This window comes from Festucalex cinctus, chromosome 19 (genome assembly GCF_051991245.1).
Source record: "Festucalex cinctus isolate MCC-2025b chromosome 19, RoL_Fcin_1.0, whole genome shotgun sequence".
NCBI classification, from domain to species: domain Eukaryota; kingdom Metazoa; phylum Chordata; class Actinopteri; order Syngnathiformes; family Syngnathidae; genus Festucalex; species Festucalex cinctus.
This window is the reverse complement of record NC_135429.1, coordinates 15,369,900-15,387,604: the sequence shown is the minus strand read 5'-3', so window position 1 is coordinate 15,387,604 and position 17,705 is coordinate 15,369,900. Positions and strand designations below refer to the sequence as shown.

General features: G+C 41.6%; 1 protein-coding gene across 1 annotated transcript in view; it reads right to left on the bottom strand.

Annotated features, from left to right (window-relative positions):
- ext1b (exostosin glycosyltransferase 1b) overlaps nucleotides 1-17,705 on the bottom strand; it is a 121,007-nt gene that overhangs the window by 21,078 nt on the left and 82,224 nt on the right. Inside the window, exons 2-5 of the mRNA XM_077506248.1 lie at nucleotides 13,241-13,334; nucleotides 11,501-11,608; nucleotides 10,527-10,646; nucleotides 962-1,094 (exon numbers count right to left, since the gene is read on the bottom strand). Of these exons, the coding sequence (XP_077362374.1) occupies nucleotides 962-1,094; nucleotides 10,527-10,646; nucleotides 11,501-11,608; nucleotides 13,241-13,334 (455 nt within the window). The remainder of the gene's footprint in view (nucleotides 1-961; nucleotides 1,095-10,526; nucleotides 10,647-11,500; nucleotides 11,609-13,240; nucleotides 13,335-17,705) is intronic.

Below are 17,705 nucleotides of genomic sequence, written 5' to 3'. Positions count from 1 at the left end.
AACATTCTAATTTTAAGGCAAAATGCTATCTTGGGATATATAGTGTAGGTCAAAAAATATTTCTGTCTTTTTTTTTGAGGGGGGGGTTACCTACTAGTGGTATCGGTATTTGATGTCGTACTCGTACTGGTATTGGTCTGAAAAAAACAAGGGGTTTTGAACATCAACTATAACAACTATTTTTTTATTTTTTTATTTGTAATTTGTGAATTTGTCTTTGAAATAGAGGTGGACGAGTAACAATATCGGTTTTGGTACCCGTCTTATTATTCCACAGTATCGGTACTCGCAATGGTGGCCGTTTCATGATGAAGAACTAGACAATAGAAATTAGAAAAATAGAACATTATTATTATTATTGCAATAAGTAAAAATGTTATATTGAGATATATGCCTTTCTGCATAATTATCTGTCAATGTTTTTGTCTTGGAATTTTTTTGTATCACAAGTACTTGGTATAGATGACTACTCAAGATCTGAGTACTAGTACTGGGATCTCATCGGTCTCTAAGAAAGTACAACACTTTCTCATTAATTTACGACTATCTACACCATGACACGTTGAATAGAGTGACCAAAAAAAAAACTTGATTAAAAGTAATATCATTTCCCATTCGGGTTCAGGCCCCTGTCAACTCGACTTGTATTGATCGCGTGGGGACTGATGGAGTGCAGACGCAGGGGACGGAGAGGTCCTTGGGTCACACATATGCGGCGCGGGGATAACTCGGCGCTACTGAACCGCGGCGGCGGCGGCAAGTTGCTGACTCAAAAAAGCGATGATGGAGAGGCCAAGTGAGTCGGCGGGACAAATACGAGCATCCGTCAAAAGGCTCGCCCGTCCGCTCAACGGGGGCAGTAGATCAGGAGGAAAGGCCGTATTTTGCAAGGTCCAAATCCTCAGCCGAAAAACGAATTCGCCGGCAATAATATTGCGACCGTTTTGTGCATCTTACTGACCAAATGTGGCGTAGAAGAAGGGGAAGTCGCCAAGGTAGCTGGAGTACTGCGGCAGAGCAAAGAGCCCCCCGGGGTGACTGTTCCACATCAGGGTACTCCTGGAACTGTGCTCCAAAACACGATCCTGGATGATCTGTGCGTAGAAACAACAAGAAAGGGGAAACGTCAATATGACATACAAGCGTCCAAATTCATTTACCGTCTAAGGTGCTTGCAAGTTGAAGGGCTTCAGTGCATAGTTTGAGAGGATAAAGGATAGACCAAATGGACTTGAAGGGGATTTCAAATGGCATTTTTTTTTTGAGTCATACAGTTTGACAGCCCACTCGACTCGATCCATACATTTTCTATAGCGCTTTTCTTCAGAAAGGTAGATTATAGCTTTCTCTTCCTCCTCCAAGGTAACGCTGCACATCGCCCTTGTTTTTGAAAATGGGCACTTAATTAAGCACAAACTTTCTTCCATTTCTCAGACATTTTTGAACTCTTTAGAATTCTATCAAACAACCTGGTGAAATTTTTCATATTTCACTTTTTCATACATTTTTATACTTTTCTTCTTTTGCATCAAATTTCTGACATTTTTTTTGGCAATTTTATGGATATCTTTTATTTTATATTAAAAAAATTCTAAATCTTTTCTTCACTTTTTGGACATTTTATGGCCATTTTCTTTTCTTTTTCCTTTTTTTTTTATTTTTTATTTTTATTTTTATTTTTTTTACATTTTTTCCTTCCTTTTTTTCCCTCACTTTTCATACATTTTTAGACTTTTCTGTTTTTATGTCAAATTTCTGACATTTTTGGCAATTTTTTATGGACATACGGTGTTATGGTAATTTTCAACATCTTATCTTTTTTGGACATTTTCTGACCATTTTCTTTCCTTTTTTTAAAAAAAAACATTTTTCCTGCCTTTTTTGCTATCAATTTTGTTTTAAACTTTGTGGATATTTTGTGGTAGTTTTTAGGATTTCTTGTTTCGTTTTTAGACATTTTATGTCATTTTATTTTATTACTTTTTGAATGTTTTCTTTTCTGCCTCTCACCCCCAAAAACTCAATTTTCTGACTTTTCTGAACGTTTTTTTTTATTTTTTATTGCCTTCTTAGTTTTTAAATAAATTCAAACATTATTGCCAACTTATGGCCATTTTATGGTCATTTTTTTTGTTTTGCTTTTCTTCTTTTTGTACATTTTATTGTCACTTTTTGGACATTTTTAAAAAGTTTTTTCATCTACCTTTTCTCTCTCTTTTTCTGATATTGTAAAAAAATTGGACTGACATTTTTTTTTTTTTTATTTAATCATGGATTCAATTAAAGATTTTTTCTTAATCAAAAATTTTTTTTAGATTTTTTTTAATTTTTTTTTCTCCTAATGTTTTTAGCGATCCACAGAGAGGATCTTAAGAGCCAAATGTGGCTCCTGACCCGCAGGTTGCAGACCGCTGATTGTTCCGGTAACCAAGTCATCAGTTGCATGTAAGCAGGAAGTCAGTCAGTCCGTCACTCAGTCAGGCCTCAATCCTTTCTGAGCCCAAACGGAGCAGTCAGTCAGAGTCAGAGTCAGCCGGCAGAATGGCCGCTATTCTCTCAGCCGTCTCACCGTGCCGGCGGCCTCGGCCCCTGCCGAACAGAGAGATATTTGCTCCCTTGCCCTTGAGCCAAGCTAAATTGCTTCAGTAAAAGCGGCGCAGGTTTAGGGGCCGTGTTTTATGGCCGCTATTGAATCGGGAAGGTGACGGCCGCTGGCTTGCTAACTCGGAGGAGAGTCTGCTGATTTGTAGCGACGGGTGAGCAGCTGATAGCTATTTGGAATGTAAAAAAGTTATGATTATATCTGGAGGGGCCCCTGGCGTGATAATATTGACAAAGCAACATAAAGATTCTTCATCGTGAGGGCAGGAAGGTGCGGAAAAATGCAAGGGGCGAGCTTTTTTTCTTTCTTTTTTTTTTTTTTACCACCCCCGAGCTCGGTTTCATTTGCTTTTGCCGGAAAGATTAACGCGACGGCCATTGACTTATCTCTGCAAACACTGGCTGCCACCTTAAAAAAAAGTCACAGCCTTTCCACCTTACGACGGGCAATTTGGCTCGCTTGACTGCCGCTCCTCCCCCGTCAGCAGAAGCCGAGTCTGGACGTGATGGACGACTCAATCTCACCTCCCAACAGCCACAATCAACCAATTAGAGCATGACAGATAAATCCTGGTTCTCCGGGAGTGCGCGGGGAATCGGGCTTTAATAGGCGGCTTTTAATAGGCCAAACCGGCAACTCACATTCACCTGTATTGACCTTGAGCTTGGTCGGGGAGAAAAGCGGGATTGGTTTGCTTCCTCGCAGGAAACGCCGCATGATAGACGTGGCAGACCTTCGCAAAAGTTGCTGACTCTTTGCTTCACACGAAGCGACGGAACGCTGCACTTTTGGTTTGAATTGAACCACAAAATCATGGCGTGATTGTCAAGGAAGAAGCAGGATTTCAATACGACGATACGAGCATCTTTCAATACTCACCAATACTGACTAGGGATATTGGGCATCTTGACTTTTTTATTTTTTTTATTTTATTTTTTTTAGATCTGACAACCAATGAAAAGTGACTCTAAAACCATTTTAATCTCAGGGAACTATTTATTAAAAAATTCAGTTAACTTTATAAGAGATGCTGCTGATCCTGGGAACCTTCTGAACTATTTGTTTTTGCTTGACATTAAAACAAAGAAATGTGAAAGTTTAAGATTTCAGGTATTTTTAAATTAATGGAAAAAAAATTGACTGTATAAAATATATATAGCTATGGTTTTGACGTGTTTACGTTTCCATTTAACTTTTGAAGACGTACTGATAACCTCTGGAGCTCCCTCAACATTTTGTTAGAAATGTAAAAGATTAAAAAAATAAATAAATAAAATAAAATAAACTTCTACATTTTGAAAGTCATAAAAATTGTTCCCTTAAGATATTACAACAAAGTCAAGATTGGGATTTGTATTTTAGAATTTTATTTATTTATTCATTTTTTTAATATCGGCTCCAAATATTGGTTATCGGCCTCCTTGACTACTAATTAATGACATCAGCCCTCTAAAAACCATATTGGTCTTTCTCTAATAATAATAGTAATAATAATAAGTGCCCATATTATTAGTATGGACACTTATTGTCGGTATTAGAGATAGACCTTAAAATTGCATGAAATTAGTTACACTTTTCTTTACATTTTTTCCATACTTTGTATAGAACATAATCAAATTAATTAAAAAATCAAATAAAACAATCAAAATATGTAAAACTTTTTATGGAATAGAGCAATGCTTCTCAATTATATATATATGCTCTTTGCCGTGACTATAAATAGTATCATTTAGCTATAAAATGGTTGTAAGTAGTATCACACCTCTGCAGACGAACACCCCTTACGTGAGAGCAGCACTGCCACCTACTGTAGCGGATGTGCAATCACACTTTATTTTTTTTTATGAAAAAAAAAAAATCCCTTATGCCACACACGCCTAATACAAAACTATTTTCGGGGATTGAAATGCTGTTTTGAAGCTAGATGCTAATGCTATCTCGCTACTCTATCACGTCAATGATTGACAACTCTGGTGACAGGAAACGTTCCCTTGAAAGCGTATCCATAAAGTAATAACGTGCTCATTTATATATGTATATTCATTTCGAGATTATTTGTCGTTGGCACACTGTGTGACAGTTGAGGTCCTTAAGTGTGTGCAAGGGATTGCGTGTGGCCGTTTGGAGGGCGGACAAGATGAATTCCGCATGTTGCTTGTTATCTGCGTGGCTGCCACGGTTACGTGCTTTCCATACGTCAGCCACTCTGCGCCGCCGCTCAACTCGCTCGCCTTCGTCCTTTTACAGGATGAAGGCCGAGCCGAGTCACCTTGCTCTTTAGTGCAGACTGACAACATGGCGAGGTTGCGTCCGGGTGGTGCGCCGTGCCGGTGCGTATCCGGCCTGGCAAACGGTGACACATGGCGATGTGCTTTTGACTCGACACGCGCGCCTGCGACAATGACAGCTCGCCGTGCAGCAGGAAGATAACGATCGACCTGCGATAGACGCAATCACACGGCGTCTTCCGTGCTGCGGCCATGACGGATCGCGAATGGTTGAGAAAAAAGCTGCATAGGCAGTAACGTCCGGGAAGTTGCACCCGAGTCGATCCTGTTCGCAGTAAGGCGGGAAATTAAAGGCGCGATGTTTTGGATCCGAGGAGCCGCTGGTAACCTCGGAGAGAAACGCGCGTTCGGCGCAGACTTTATCGCCTCCTCGGTAAACAAATTTGATGAAGACGTTCCGGTCACAAACTCCATGAAGTGGGTTAGTGTTGAATAAAATATGAGGTCAGAAAGAGAACTTCAACGGCACTTCAAGTACAACGCTTCAAAATGATGAAATCAAACGCTGTTCGTTCGACGCATTGTGGGGAAAAAACAAAACAAAAACAAGTCTAACTAAAAACAGAACAGCTGCAAGTTAAAAATATGGTTAAGAAACAAATCCCAACACTTCAGGATACGCTCCAACTGCCTGTCTTAGCTAAAGATATTATAAAGCTTTCTCCAACAACAATAAAGAAAATATCAAAAATATATAAGTTATTTTTATACACAAATAAAACGTATTTACCGACTTTAAAATGGGAAAAAGACTTGTCTATAGTTCCGGAACCAGACTTTTGGACCCAAATCTGTGAAAATGTATTTAAAATGACCAAACAGACAAATTTGCAACTTATCCAATATAAGATACTTCATAGAACATATATTACACAATATATGATGAAAAAAATGGGACTCTCTGATTCCGACATTTGTCTCCAGTGCTCACAAAACACTGCCGATACTTATCTTCATGCTTTATGGTCATGTACTCCAGTGCTGCATTTCTGGACTAAAATCTTGGGAAAGCTCGCTGATATATTAAACTGTAGGCTTCCTTTATCTCCAAGATTGTGTTTACTAGGTGACTTAACAATAACTGAGCTACCATGTAAACAATCTCAATCTATATTTATAGCCCTTACTATTGCTAAAAAAATAATCCTTGTCAATTGGAAAAATAAACAATCTCTAAATATCGACCACTGGTTAAACTTACTAATAAATTATATCTCAATGGAAAAAATCTCTGCCTTAAATAAAAATCAAGTATCAAGATTTAAACAAATATGGTCTATGTACATAGAATATTTTAATCTCAATTTGGCAACTTAATCCTGCCAAGATTCTGCCTGTTAACGAGAGCCACCACATCGTTACAACTTCTGTTTTCGCTGCTCCTGTATTTGGTATTTTGTATCTGATTGTTTTTATTTTTATATAGTCAGGAACCTAGTTGCTGCTAGTGGGCTCGAGCATACCACACTATACGACACTATACTCAATAACTCCTTAAGATCTATTTCTAGTGGGCACTAAGCATCAACACTTGGTGTTACTGCATGCTAATTAGTCAATTTTCTTGACGCCGTCCCCTGTGGTCGGGCGGGGGTGGTTCTGCCCCCCCCCCCCGTTGTCTGCTCGGTGGCGGTTGCGTCTTGGCCGCTCCCTGGGCCCCCTGTGGGGTGCGGTGTTGGGGTGCTTCCCCTGGTGCCCGGGGCGGTGCCGTCCCGGCGCGGTCCGCTGCTCCGTGCCCGGCGGCGCGGTTCGGGGTGGGTGGGCCTCCGGTGTGCCCCGTGGTTCCCTCTCCCCTCCCCCTTCCTCCCCCCCGTCGCCTCTCCCTCCTCGCCTCCTCCCGCCCATCCTCCTCTGCCTCCCGGTCCCTTTTCCCTTGTCGCCCTCCCTCCTCCTCTCCCCCCCCCGCCTCCTGCCCTGCAGCCGCCCTTTCGCCTTCTTGTCGTCTTCTCCCCGCTTCCCCCCCCCCCCCCCCCCCCCCTTCCCTGTCTGCCCTGCGGCCCCTCCCCCTCCCTCTCCCTGGGCCTGGGGCTCCCTCCCCGGCCCGGGCGTCGGGCTCCGGGGGCCGGGCGAGGGTTTGGGGCCTGCCCCACTCCGGTATAACTCCTGGCGCCCCGGGCGGGCTCCGGTGGCCGGTGGGCTGTCCGGTAGCCCTGCTGCGCTGGCTGTCCGCCCATTGTGGTGCCGGGTGGATGAGGTGGGGGGCGGCGGGGGGTGGGGGTGCTGGGGGGCGGGCGTGCCACCTACACCCGCCGGGTTGGGTGAGGCCCCGCTGGTCGCTCCTCTTACTCACTTCACTAGCTTGCACTATACACTTTGTAAATATACACATAGGGCACACAACACATTTCTTGGTGGGGTGGGGAAGGGTGGAAACACCGTCTTCACCCTTCAACTCCCCTCCAATTTTAATGCACCTCACGTCCAAGGGGAGGGGTGAGTTGGGGCGGGGAGCCATCAGAGGGGATGGACTGCAGTGCCTGGCAGCGCTGTGGTCCCCCCCATTTGTGTCCCTGCCCCACCACTTTGTCCCTCCATTCCCTTTTTTAATGCACCACACATATACATATTCATTTTTTGGGGGGGGATACGGGTGTGTCGGAGTAGGGGAAATTTTTTCCCTCTGCTCCGACTCACCTGCTCCCAATTTTAATGCACCACACGCACACACTTGTATATACACTGGGTGGGGCCACATTCACGGTGTAAGGGTAGAGCTCGCCAGTCGGCGAGCTGGCGGACTCAGTAACAGGGTTAGGTGTCACTAGTACTCTGGCGTGACGACCGGGGCCTCTCCCCACCGGGCTCGGTGTTCTGGTGTTCCGCCTTCTCCCCTGGTGCTTCCTCCTCTGCTTCCCCCCTCCCGCCGCTGTGCAAATCTCGCGCGGCTGGAGGTGGGGTGGGCACATCTTCCCTCTCTGCGCTGCTGCCCGGTGCCGGTTTCCGGGGGGGGGTGGGGGGTTCTCGCGGGGGGCCGGGTTCGCGGGGGGGGGGGTGGCGGCCGTCGGGGGGGGGGGGCGGCTTGTTTGGGGGGGGGTGGAGGTATGGGTGGGTGGGGGGTTGGGTGCTGGGGGTCGGGGTGTGTTCGGGGGTTTGGGGGTCGGGGGTGGTGGGGCCTGGGTCGTGGTGGATGGCGGGTTTGGGTGGGGTGCGGGGGGGTCGTGGGGGGATGGGGGCTGGGGACCGGTGGGGCGCTGTGGGGGCCCGCTGGGCCTCGTTCTGCGGCCTTGGGCTCGGGGGTGTGGGCCGGGGCTGGGGCGGGGGTGTTCCGGGTGTCTGGGTCGGCTCGCCGACCGGTGTCCGCTCGGGTGGCTTGGGGGTGGCCTTGGTGCTGCCGCGGCCTGGGGATTCCGGGGGGGGGGGGGGGGCGCTCGCTTTGCTGGACCGCGGTTGACGGCTTCTTTCTTTGGTGGTGGTCCTTATGCATGCCAGATCCGTCGCACCAGCATCTACTGAAACTCAACAGAAGTACCCTCTCCCTCCCACAGCCCCTTGAATCAGTTGGTGCTGGTGTCTGTGGTTCTCACTTTGCTTTATCTATCCTTCCCTCCTTCCTCTCTTTAGTTTTTCCTCTGGTCACTTGAGATCTTAATTTATTAGAAGTATGAGGTTTCTGGGGTTGGCATAAGACTCCGGTTTTGTAACCACGCAGGAGGGGTCTTGTTGGTGCTGGACTTCACTTTGATGGATTGGATGTACTGGCTTCTATTTATCTCACTCTGCCTTATCGATCCTTCCCTCCTTCCTCTCTTTAGTTTTTCCTCTGGGCTCTTGAGATCTCGCTAAATTTGCTGGAATTTAGAGGCTTCCGGGGTTGGCGTTAGACTTTGATTTTGTAATCATGGGGAAGGCAGGAAGTGTTTGGTCGGTGCTGGATGTCACTTTGATTTACCTTTCTTTTCTCTTTATTTCTTTTTTTTTCTGACCTTTTCTCTGGTCTCCTGACCATTTAAATCTCACGACTCTGGCAAGATTCTGAAGTACCTGGTTAAGGCGAAGGGTAATGGGATATTTATAAGGTTTTAGGTGAATGAATGAGTATAAATTTATACGTATTTGCACGCACGCACACGCACGCACGCAAACGCACACACGCAAACGCACGCACGCAAACGCACGCACACATACACACAAAAAAAAACAAAAAAAAAACAAAAACAAAAAAAAAACAGAACAGCTCATATCATGAAAAGAGAGAACGTCTGCTCATCGGATTCTATGTCCAATTTTGCACCTTCAACCTATTCAAGGCATGAGCATTTGACAGAATAACAAAGCGCATTTTAAACAACAGAGTTAAGTACATAAACGTTGATATTCTTCCTTGCTTTCATTTTTCTTAGCAAGACACAGTGTCCAATCACTGGCGAGCTATTTTTTGCATTAATTGAAGGCAATTCACTTCAGACACTGCTGCTTTTTAGTTTTTTTTAGGGACAATGCAAGCTGCAAAGGCAAACGTTAACGAGCAATAGCGATTCTGACGCCTGCGTATCGATACGTGTATTGTAATGAGGCCCGCAACGATATCGTATCAATTTTTGAGCACACCCCTCGTTAATAATAAATAGTAGGGATGGGCGAGTACCGATACCAGGTATCGGTATCGGGCCGATACCAGGTATCGGTATCGGGCCGATACCAGCCTTTTTTCAAGTACTGGAGTACTCGTGACGCAGATGAGTACAAGCGAGCGATGGCAGAGGGGGAAGACGTTAAGTGAGTCCTCCTTTCCTGTAAGTGGCGCTAGCTTGCAGCAGTTTTTCACCAAAACTTCACCGCTTTGGAAATACTTCAAAATTGTGAATCGTAAACTAAAAGAGCATTTTTGTGTTTTATTTTGAGCGTTAAGACTATTGAAGAGTGACTGTGTTGTTGTTTTTGTCAAAATTAAAGGAAATATATTTGTTTAAAAATATCTTTTAGTGATTTTTTTTTTTATTTGTCAAAATGTAATACTGGTATCGGCAGTTGGTATAGGTGAGTACTGAGGGTCTGAGTATCGGTATCGGTCTGAAAAAAAGTGGTATCGAACAACACTAATAAATAGTTTTGCATACTATTCAGCTTTATATGCAAACAAGTAATTTTCTTTATAATGTGGTAAATAAAACTCTAATCCCAATATAACATTTTTCCTTTCCTTTAACACAATGAACACAATGTGGTTGTTATGACGTACATACTTTGATGGGATTAATCCATATTCAGAAAAACATCAGTGGGGAATATGTTTTTTTTTTTTTTTTTTGGAAGGTCAACGGTGTGGTCATCGCTCTCCCTATGCAAACGCGACGGAACCATTTTCAGCTCTCGCTATCGCTGATGCAGTACATCGACCACTTCCACTACAAGCACCACTAAATGCTGCGCCTCTGTACTACTCGGTTTGTACTGTGAATCGTCATTCCTCATGCCACAGAAAAGATTCCGATTCTTCATTGACATATTTTAATGAAAGATGTTTCTCACTTGTTTGGGACCATTTTTGCGCCGTCTCTAAACGACACCGCCCCCCCGCCGCCGCTTGGCTTGCGGCCGGATTTGATCGAATGCGCCGCGCGGCCCCCCGACGAGAGGGTGATTGATGACGAGGGCGCGGATGGGTGGGTGCGTGCGCGCGCATGTTGGCTCCTCACCTCCAGTGTGGTCAGCACAATTTTTTCCACCGAGGAGAAGTAGGCCTCCCACAGGAATTGCGTCTGCTGCCGGAGCGACAGGATCTTATCCTGGTGGATGGAACGCACCGTGGTCGGAATCTGCAAGGGACGGAAGGCGGCGGGTCAGCACACAGGTACAGACGTGAGTTTTTTTTTTTTTTTTTTTTTTTTTCTTTAGCAGGGTCCTAATAATATGTTGACACTACTGTCGTAGGTATCTTGTGGTACAAGTTTTACTGCTTAGGAAATTACAACGTTACCTTTTTTTTTTAAATTATGAATGGAAATGCCATTAATTAGTTTCAGCCTACTCCAACAAAAACATATGAAAAACACATATGCACAAAAATGAAATGTGCTAAGGACAGCACCACTCCATAGTATCACACTTTACAAAAACAAAGAAATAAATATCACTTAAATTGAACATGAAGTACAGTTTGTGCTTCATGGCCACCGGGGGGCAGTATATTACAGTCATTCCTACACGAGAAAGAAGAGTTTCACAACTACTGTAAGTATGCTGTAGTAATACTTTTTTTTTGTTTTTTTTTTTGATGAGGTTAAAGAAATATTAGGGATGTGCGATACTATTTTTTTTTTTAAACCAATATTCATTATTACACATTATTCCACGCTTGAGTCAAATTTCACTCTTAATTGGCATCTAATGACTTTTTCTCCCCATTGGTGAAAATGACACAGTTCAATCTACTTGCTCATTCTATTTACTTGCCCTCTGGTGGAACAAAAAAAAGAAAGAAAAAAAAAAGTGATATTTCTCAGCCTGAATTGAGTTTACTTGACAACCCCCAGGAAGAAAACAACAATCGTGCAATCAATTGTCGGGAGGAAAGAGGCTGCGTTCAGCACTTTGCAAGTCATATGGAGGTTCACTTCTGGGGGGGGGGTGATGCCGTTTGTCTCTCCGGCGCCGTTTGCCGCTGATTTACCTGCAGCAGGAGCCGCTCGTCACCGATGACTGCCGCCGTATTCCAGTTGATGATCTCGGAGAAAGGCAGCTGCCAGCCGTTGCTGAGCATCACCGGCACGCAGGCCGCCTGACGGAAGACAGTGAGAGAGGTCAGACACGATATGACGTCGCACAAACACAACACAAGTGCAGCAGCTTCAAATATCAAATTAATCATCAGATCAAATATTCTGCCTTGACAAATGCAATATTTACCCGTTTTGATACATTCCAAAAATAGGCCATTAAAATTTGGAATCGTAATTAATCGCATGACTTCAATAGTTAACTCACGATTACTCGCAACTTTTATTTCTGTTCTTATTGAACAAGAATTTTTTTTTTTTTTTAAGTTTTCATACTTGAACAAAAACAGAAAAAAATAAACTATTAAACTAAAATTAAACTAATACAATAGATAGTAGGGGTGTGCCAAAAAAATCGATTCATAAAATAATCGAGATTCCCATTTATTCATCGAATTGATATTAATATCCAAAAATCGTTTTATTTCAATTAGAAATGAAGAAGAAGGGGAAAAGAGAGTTGTAGCCCACATGCTGTTTTTGTGGAAAAAAAAGGCACTTACAATACAAAATTAATGAATGTTCAAAAAAAAAAAAAAAAAAAAAGAAAAAAAAAAAGACACTTTAATGTGTCTATTTGTCATTTTGTCTTGCAAAGCAGACTGGAGTCGATCATGGCAATGTTGTGCATATCTGTCAATTGAAGTAGAAATCATTTGTCAATCAAATCATTTTGAATCGAAAATCAATTCTGAATTGAATCGTAGATTTTACAGATATGCACAACATTGTCATGATGTACTCCAGTCTGCTTTGCAAGACAAAATGACAAATGGAGACATCATTCAAGTGTCTTTTTTTTTTTTTAAACATTTATTAATTTTGTATCGTAAGTGCCTTTTTCCACAAAAACAGCAACAACGGCCTTTTCTCCTTCTTCTTCATTTCTAACTGAAAGAAAATCGATTTTTGGATTTTAATATCAATTTGATTGGATTAATGAATGAGAATCTCGATTCTTTTATGACTCGATTTTTTTGGCACACCCCTCGTATCGTCAGGTGAGGTAAAGGACAGTCATGTTGGAATAATACAAATGAAGAGGTTATGTGTGTATCTCTATATATTAGGGCTGGGAATCTTTGACTGTCCTACGATTCGATTACGATTTTTGGGTCTGCGATTCGATTCAGAATCGATTTTCGATTCAAAATGATTTGATGATTTCTGCTTCAATTTACAGTTATGCACAACATTGTCATGATCGACTCAATTCTAATTGAAATCAAATCGATTTTTGGATATTCATATCGATTCGATTCGATTAATAAATGAGAATCTCGATTTTTTTTTAGCACACCCCTAGTAAGTATATAATATACATTGCTTTTCAGGTTCCTAAAATGTGAACACGATTATAAAAATTGCCCAATTACAACGCTAACAATTTGCAACGTGAGAATGAAAGTCTGTAAAAGACGAAGAATCGTGTTCGCTTCGTAATGAATCAGGGAAAACCATTTTCTCCCATTAGCCCGTCGATCAAAGTGAAGCAACAATTAGCAAGCTTTCAAATGTTTTCAATTATGGAACAACTCAAAGGGAAGATTGTTATGAACGGAATTCTCGTTTCTTTCTTCCTTTCTTTCCTGCCGCGTGTTGTCGTGCGTGTGCGAGCGTATTTTTTTTTTTACCTGCAGGGCCTCCAGAAAGCGGAAGGAGCCCAACCTTCTGCCTCGGGGGACCAGGCAGAAGGTGGAGTTGTGGAGCATCTCTTTGTAGTCGAACCTGCACACACGCAACAGAGTGACGTCAGCAACATATAATAAAAATAATTGAAAAAAACGAAAGGCACTAAAGAATCCGCTGACTTCGGGCGAGAGGCGGCGGAGTAGTAGTAGTGCTGAATGATTTTGAAAAATAAACTAATTGCAATTTTTCAACGTGATAGCATTTAATATGCAATTTTTTTTTTTTAAGGTCCTCTGTCCATGTATTTAAAAAAATAATAATTATTAACAAACTGACAAACAAACAAACAAACAAACAAATTGTCTCGTAATACACAATATGCATTATTTATGCAAAATGTTTTTGGTCTTTGGTGAAGCTTATGCTAAAAACTAGGGATGGGCGAGTACCGATACCAGGTATCGGTATCGGTATCGGGCCGATAGTATCGGGCCGATAGCAGCCTTTTTTCAAGTACTGGAGTACTTGTGACGCAGACGAGTACAAGCGAGCGATGGCAGAGGGGGAAGACGTTAAGTGAGTCCTCCTTGCCTGCAAGTGGTGCTAGCTTGCAGCAGTTTTTCACCAAAACTTCACCGCTTTGGAAATACTAAACTAAAAGAGCATTTTTGTGAGCGCTAACACTATTGAAGGGTGACTGTGCTGCTTTTTTTTTTTTTTTGTCAAAATTCAAGGAAATATATTTGCTTAAAAATATCTTTTGGTGATTTTTTTTATTTGTCAAAATGTACTACTGGTATCGGCAGTTGGTATCGGTATCGGTGAGTACTGAGGGTCTGAGTATCGGTATCGGTCTCAAAGTGGTATCGAACATCCCCAATTTTGGGACATTTTCATAGTAAATGAGAATGTCGATTCTTATGTTAATTGTTTTTTTTTTGCACACCTCTCCTTAACCATCATGAACCGATTCCCACCGAAGAGCATTTGAGCGCGACCCAATTTGTAAGGAATCGAAATGTCTCATCCTCTCCCACCTTCCGTTCGTTCATTTCACTCCTTTGACTTCTCTTCATATGTCCCAACAACATTCTGACTTCCACCTGGGCCTGCAACCTCCCGGCGCATTGCTCAATCCGTCCATCTTCAAAAGCAGGAGGAGCGCTCCTTTTTCCCACCCTTCTTCAGCCTCTCCTCTCTCCACTCAGGTGCATCTTATTGCTCACCAAACGACACCCGCTTCCGACCACGCAGCCGGCCTCGCCGTTTGCGACGGACCGAGTAAACGCAGGGAAGAAAAACGATGTGCATCGGCACATATGTCACATGTTGACGACTTCGAGGCAGGCGTGTCCAAACGTCCTCATTTGAGGGCCACATACACAAAATCGATGAGCCACATCACGTTAGGAAAAGAAGTTGTGTTTAGTCCGAAAAAATTAGGGCTGGGAATCTTTGACTGTCTCACGATTCAATTCGATTACGATTTTTGGGTCTACAACTCGATTCAGAATCGATTTTCAATTCTCGATTCAAACCATTTTCGGTTAAAAATGATTTGATTGACAAATGATTTCTGCTTCAATTTACAGATATGCACAACATTGTCATGAGTCTTTGCAAGACAAAATGATAAATCGACAAAGTTTTTTTTTTGTTTGTTTAAACATTTATTAATTTTTTTATTGTAAGTGCCGTTTTCCACAAAAAGAGCATGTGGGCTACAACTGCCTTTTCCCGTTCTTCTTCTTCATTTCTAATTGAAATAAAATAAATTTTTGGATATTAATATCGATTCGATTAATTAATGAGAATCTCGATTCTTTTATGAATCGATGTTTTGGATATTAATATTGATTCGATTCGATTCATTAATGAGAATCTCGATTTTATGAATCAATTTTTTTGATCTTAATATTGATTCGATTAATTAATGAGAATCTCGATTCTTTTATTAATCGATTTTTTGGCACACCCCTACCTAATATGTTCTATGCTGCACCACTAGTCTTAATATGGCATTCTGGTTAATGCTTAGTGCGTTAGTTAATAGTTAGTGAGTTGAACACTAAAATCCAGCAGGTTTTTTTTATTTTTTTTTATTTTTTTTAATCAAACTCAGACAATCACAACTTAGCTTCAGAAAACCGGGGAGCTGTGATTGGCCGTTGCCTGAGCCCTGAGCAACTGTGATGTCATCTTCAGTCGACAGCAATGAGATGGATAAATATGGCAGGATTTTGCGTGATAACACTTATTTCCACAAATGTAATATGAATCAGAATGTCACGTTTAGACTAGCGAGGTCACATCGAAAATATTGTTGTCAAGAAACGTTGAAGTTTGACTTGACTTCAACTTGACGACCACTTCCCCCTTTCCTAATTTCTTCTCAAGTCTTTTTGAATGCGCGTTCAAGTGCTGGACATTTTTTTTTTTTTTTTTTTGTGTGTTCATGTTGATGTTTTATGATCTAAACAAATCTGGACAGAAAAGCTCTCAGCCCGCACATGTTTAGAAGAAAAGGGCATTCCGTTATCTTTGTATTTGTAAACCAAAGCTTGTTGGGAAATATAGATGTCATCTGGCCGCAGATGTGCACATCTGTCTCGTAAACAGTCCGAGAAAGTCATTAAAAACGATCCTCGTGCTCATTATCCCAGTTGAAGCATATTGTTGTTGTGATCTTGTGAGACTGGAACAGATGTGCAGGCTGAGTGGACTTTTACATAAAAAAAAAAAATGTTAGGTTTTCTTATTAACTTACATCCATTTTTTTTTTTTTTTTTGAGCAAAATGTTAGTTTTCGCCCATCTTTTTTTCTATTCAGATATTAAAAAAATGGCTTCCTAGCAAGTGGATCGTTTTGGAGCTCTAAGTAACGTTCGTGCGATTCTGTTTGAAGTTTCACTTCATCTCCTTTGCATGTGTGACCGATGAATTGCTCAATTGGGATATGTTAATTATTCCCAAACAAATATAAGTAGCGACTTTGAAAAGATGAAGTCAACTCCCAATTTGTTTTTTCACAGTAATATGCAACGTCATTCTGATTAATATCGCATTTGTAGAATATGAATTAAGCAGCAAAAGCCAACTGTTTTTATCCATCTCAGGGGGGCTGCCATTTTGCCACTTGCTGTCGACTGAAAATGATGTCACAGTTACAAGCCGAGCCCAGTCAACGGCAAGTGGCAAAATGGCCGCCCCCTGAGATGGATAAAAACAATTGGCTTTTGCTGCTTAATTCATATTCTACAAATGTCATATTCATCAGAATTACTGGTGAGGCCAGCGGGCTGCATTTAACACATTGTATTTTTTTTATTTTTTTTATTTGTATTTATTTTTTATTTATTTTTTTGGGGGGGGTGAGGGTTTCCTTTCTCAATTGTGTTGTTGTGCCGTGAAGGATTATTAGTAGGGGTGTGCCAAAAATTCGACTCGTAAAAGAATCGAGATTCTCATTTATTAATTGAATCGAATCGATATTTAATATCCAAAATTTGATTTTATTTCAATTAGAAATGAAGAAGAAGGGGAAAAGGCAGTTGCAGCCCACTTGCTGTTTTTGTAGAAAAAGGCACTTACGATACAAAATTAATAAATGTTTAAACAAAAAAAAAAAAAAACAAAAAAAAAAAAAAAAAACTTTATGTCGATTTGTCATTTTGTCTTGCAAAGCAGACTTGGAGTCGATCATGACAATTTTTTGCATATCTGTAAATTGAAGCAGAAATCATTTGGCAATCGAATCATTTTGAATCAAAAATCGTTTGAATTGAGAATCGAAAATCGATTCTGAATTGAATCGTAGACCCAAAAATCGTAATCGAATCCAATCGTGAGACTGTCAAAGATTCCCAGCCGTAGACGATATGCACCTCAAAAGTACATTTACTAGGGGTGTGCTACAAAAAAATAAAAAATAAATAATCGATACAGCAATATATCGTTACAATACACAAATCGATACGAAGGCGATACTGCTCGTTAACATTTGCCTTTGCAGCTTACATTGTACCTAAAAAATAAAAACCAGCATCGTCTTTGAAATTAATTAAAGTTCAATTAATGCAAAAAAAATAGCTCAGACTGTCAAAGATTTCCAGCACTAATTATTAGCCAATGTAACAAATTTATATGAGTATAAAGAGCATATTATTTCATTTAATAATACTTGAAGACAACATATGATGGTTAATTGTTTGTCGACATATTAGCATCGCAGTGTTAACGTCTGCTAACTGACACTTCTGCAAAGTCATTTTTGCCGCATGATCGGCGTTACACGTTTCCACTGACCTCCGCGGTACCTTTTAACGTGGCATCATTAACATCCGTTCGTTATCCTGGTTATCGTAAGCATGACCAAGACGTCCGGCTGGCCGTCCAAATGGGACGGACGCACTCAGACCACTCTTACGCTTTTCGTTTTGCCTTTTATGTCAACTGATGTAATCGGAT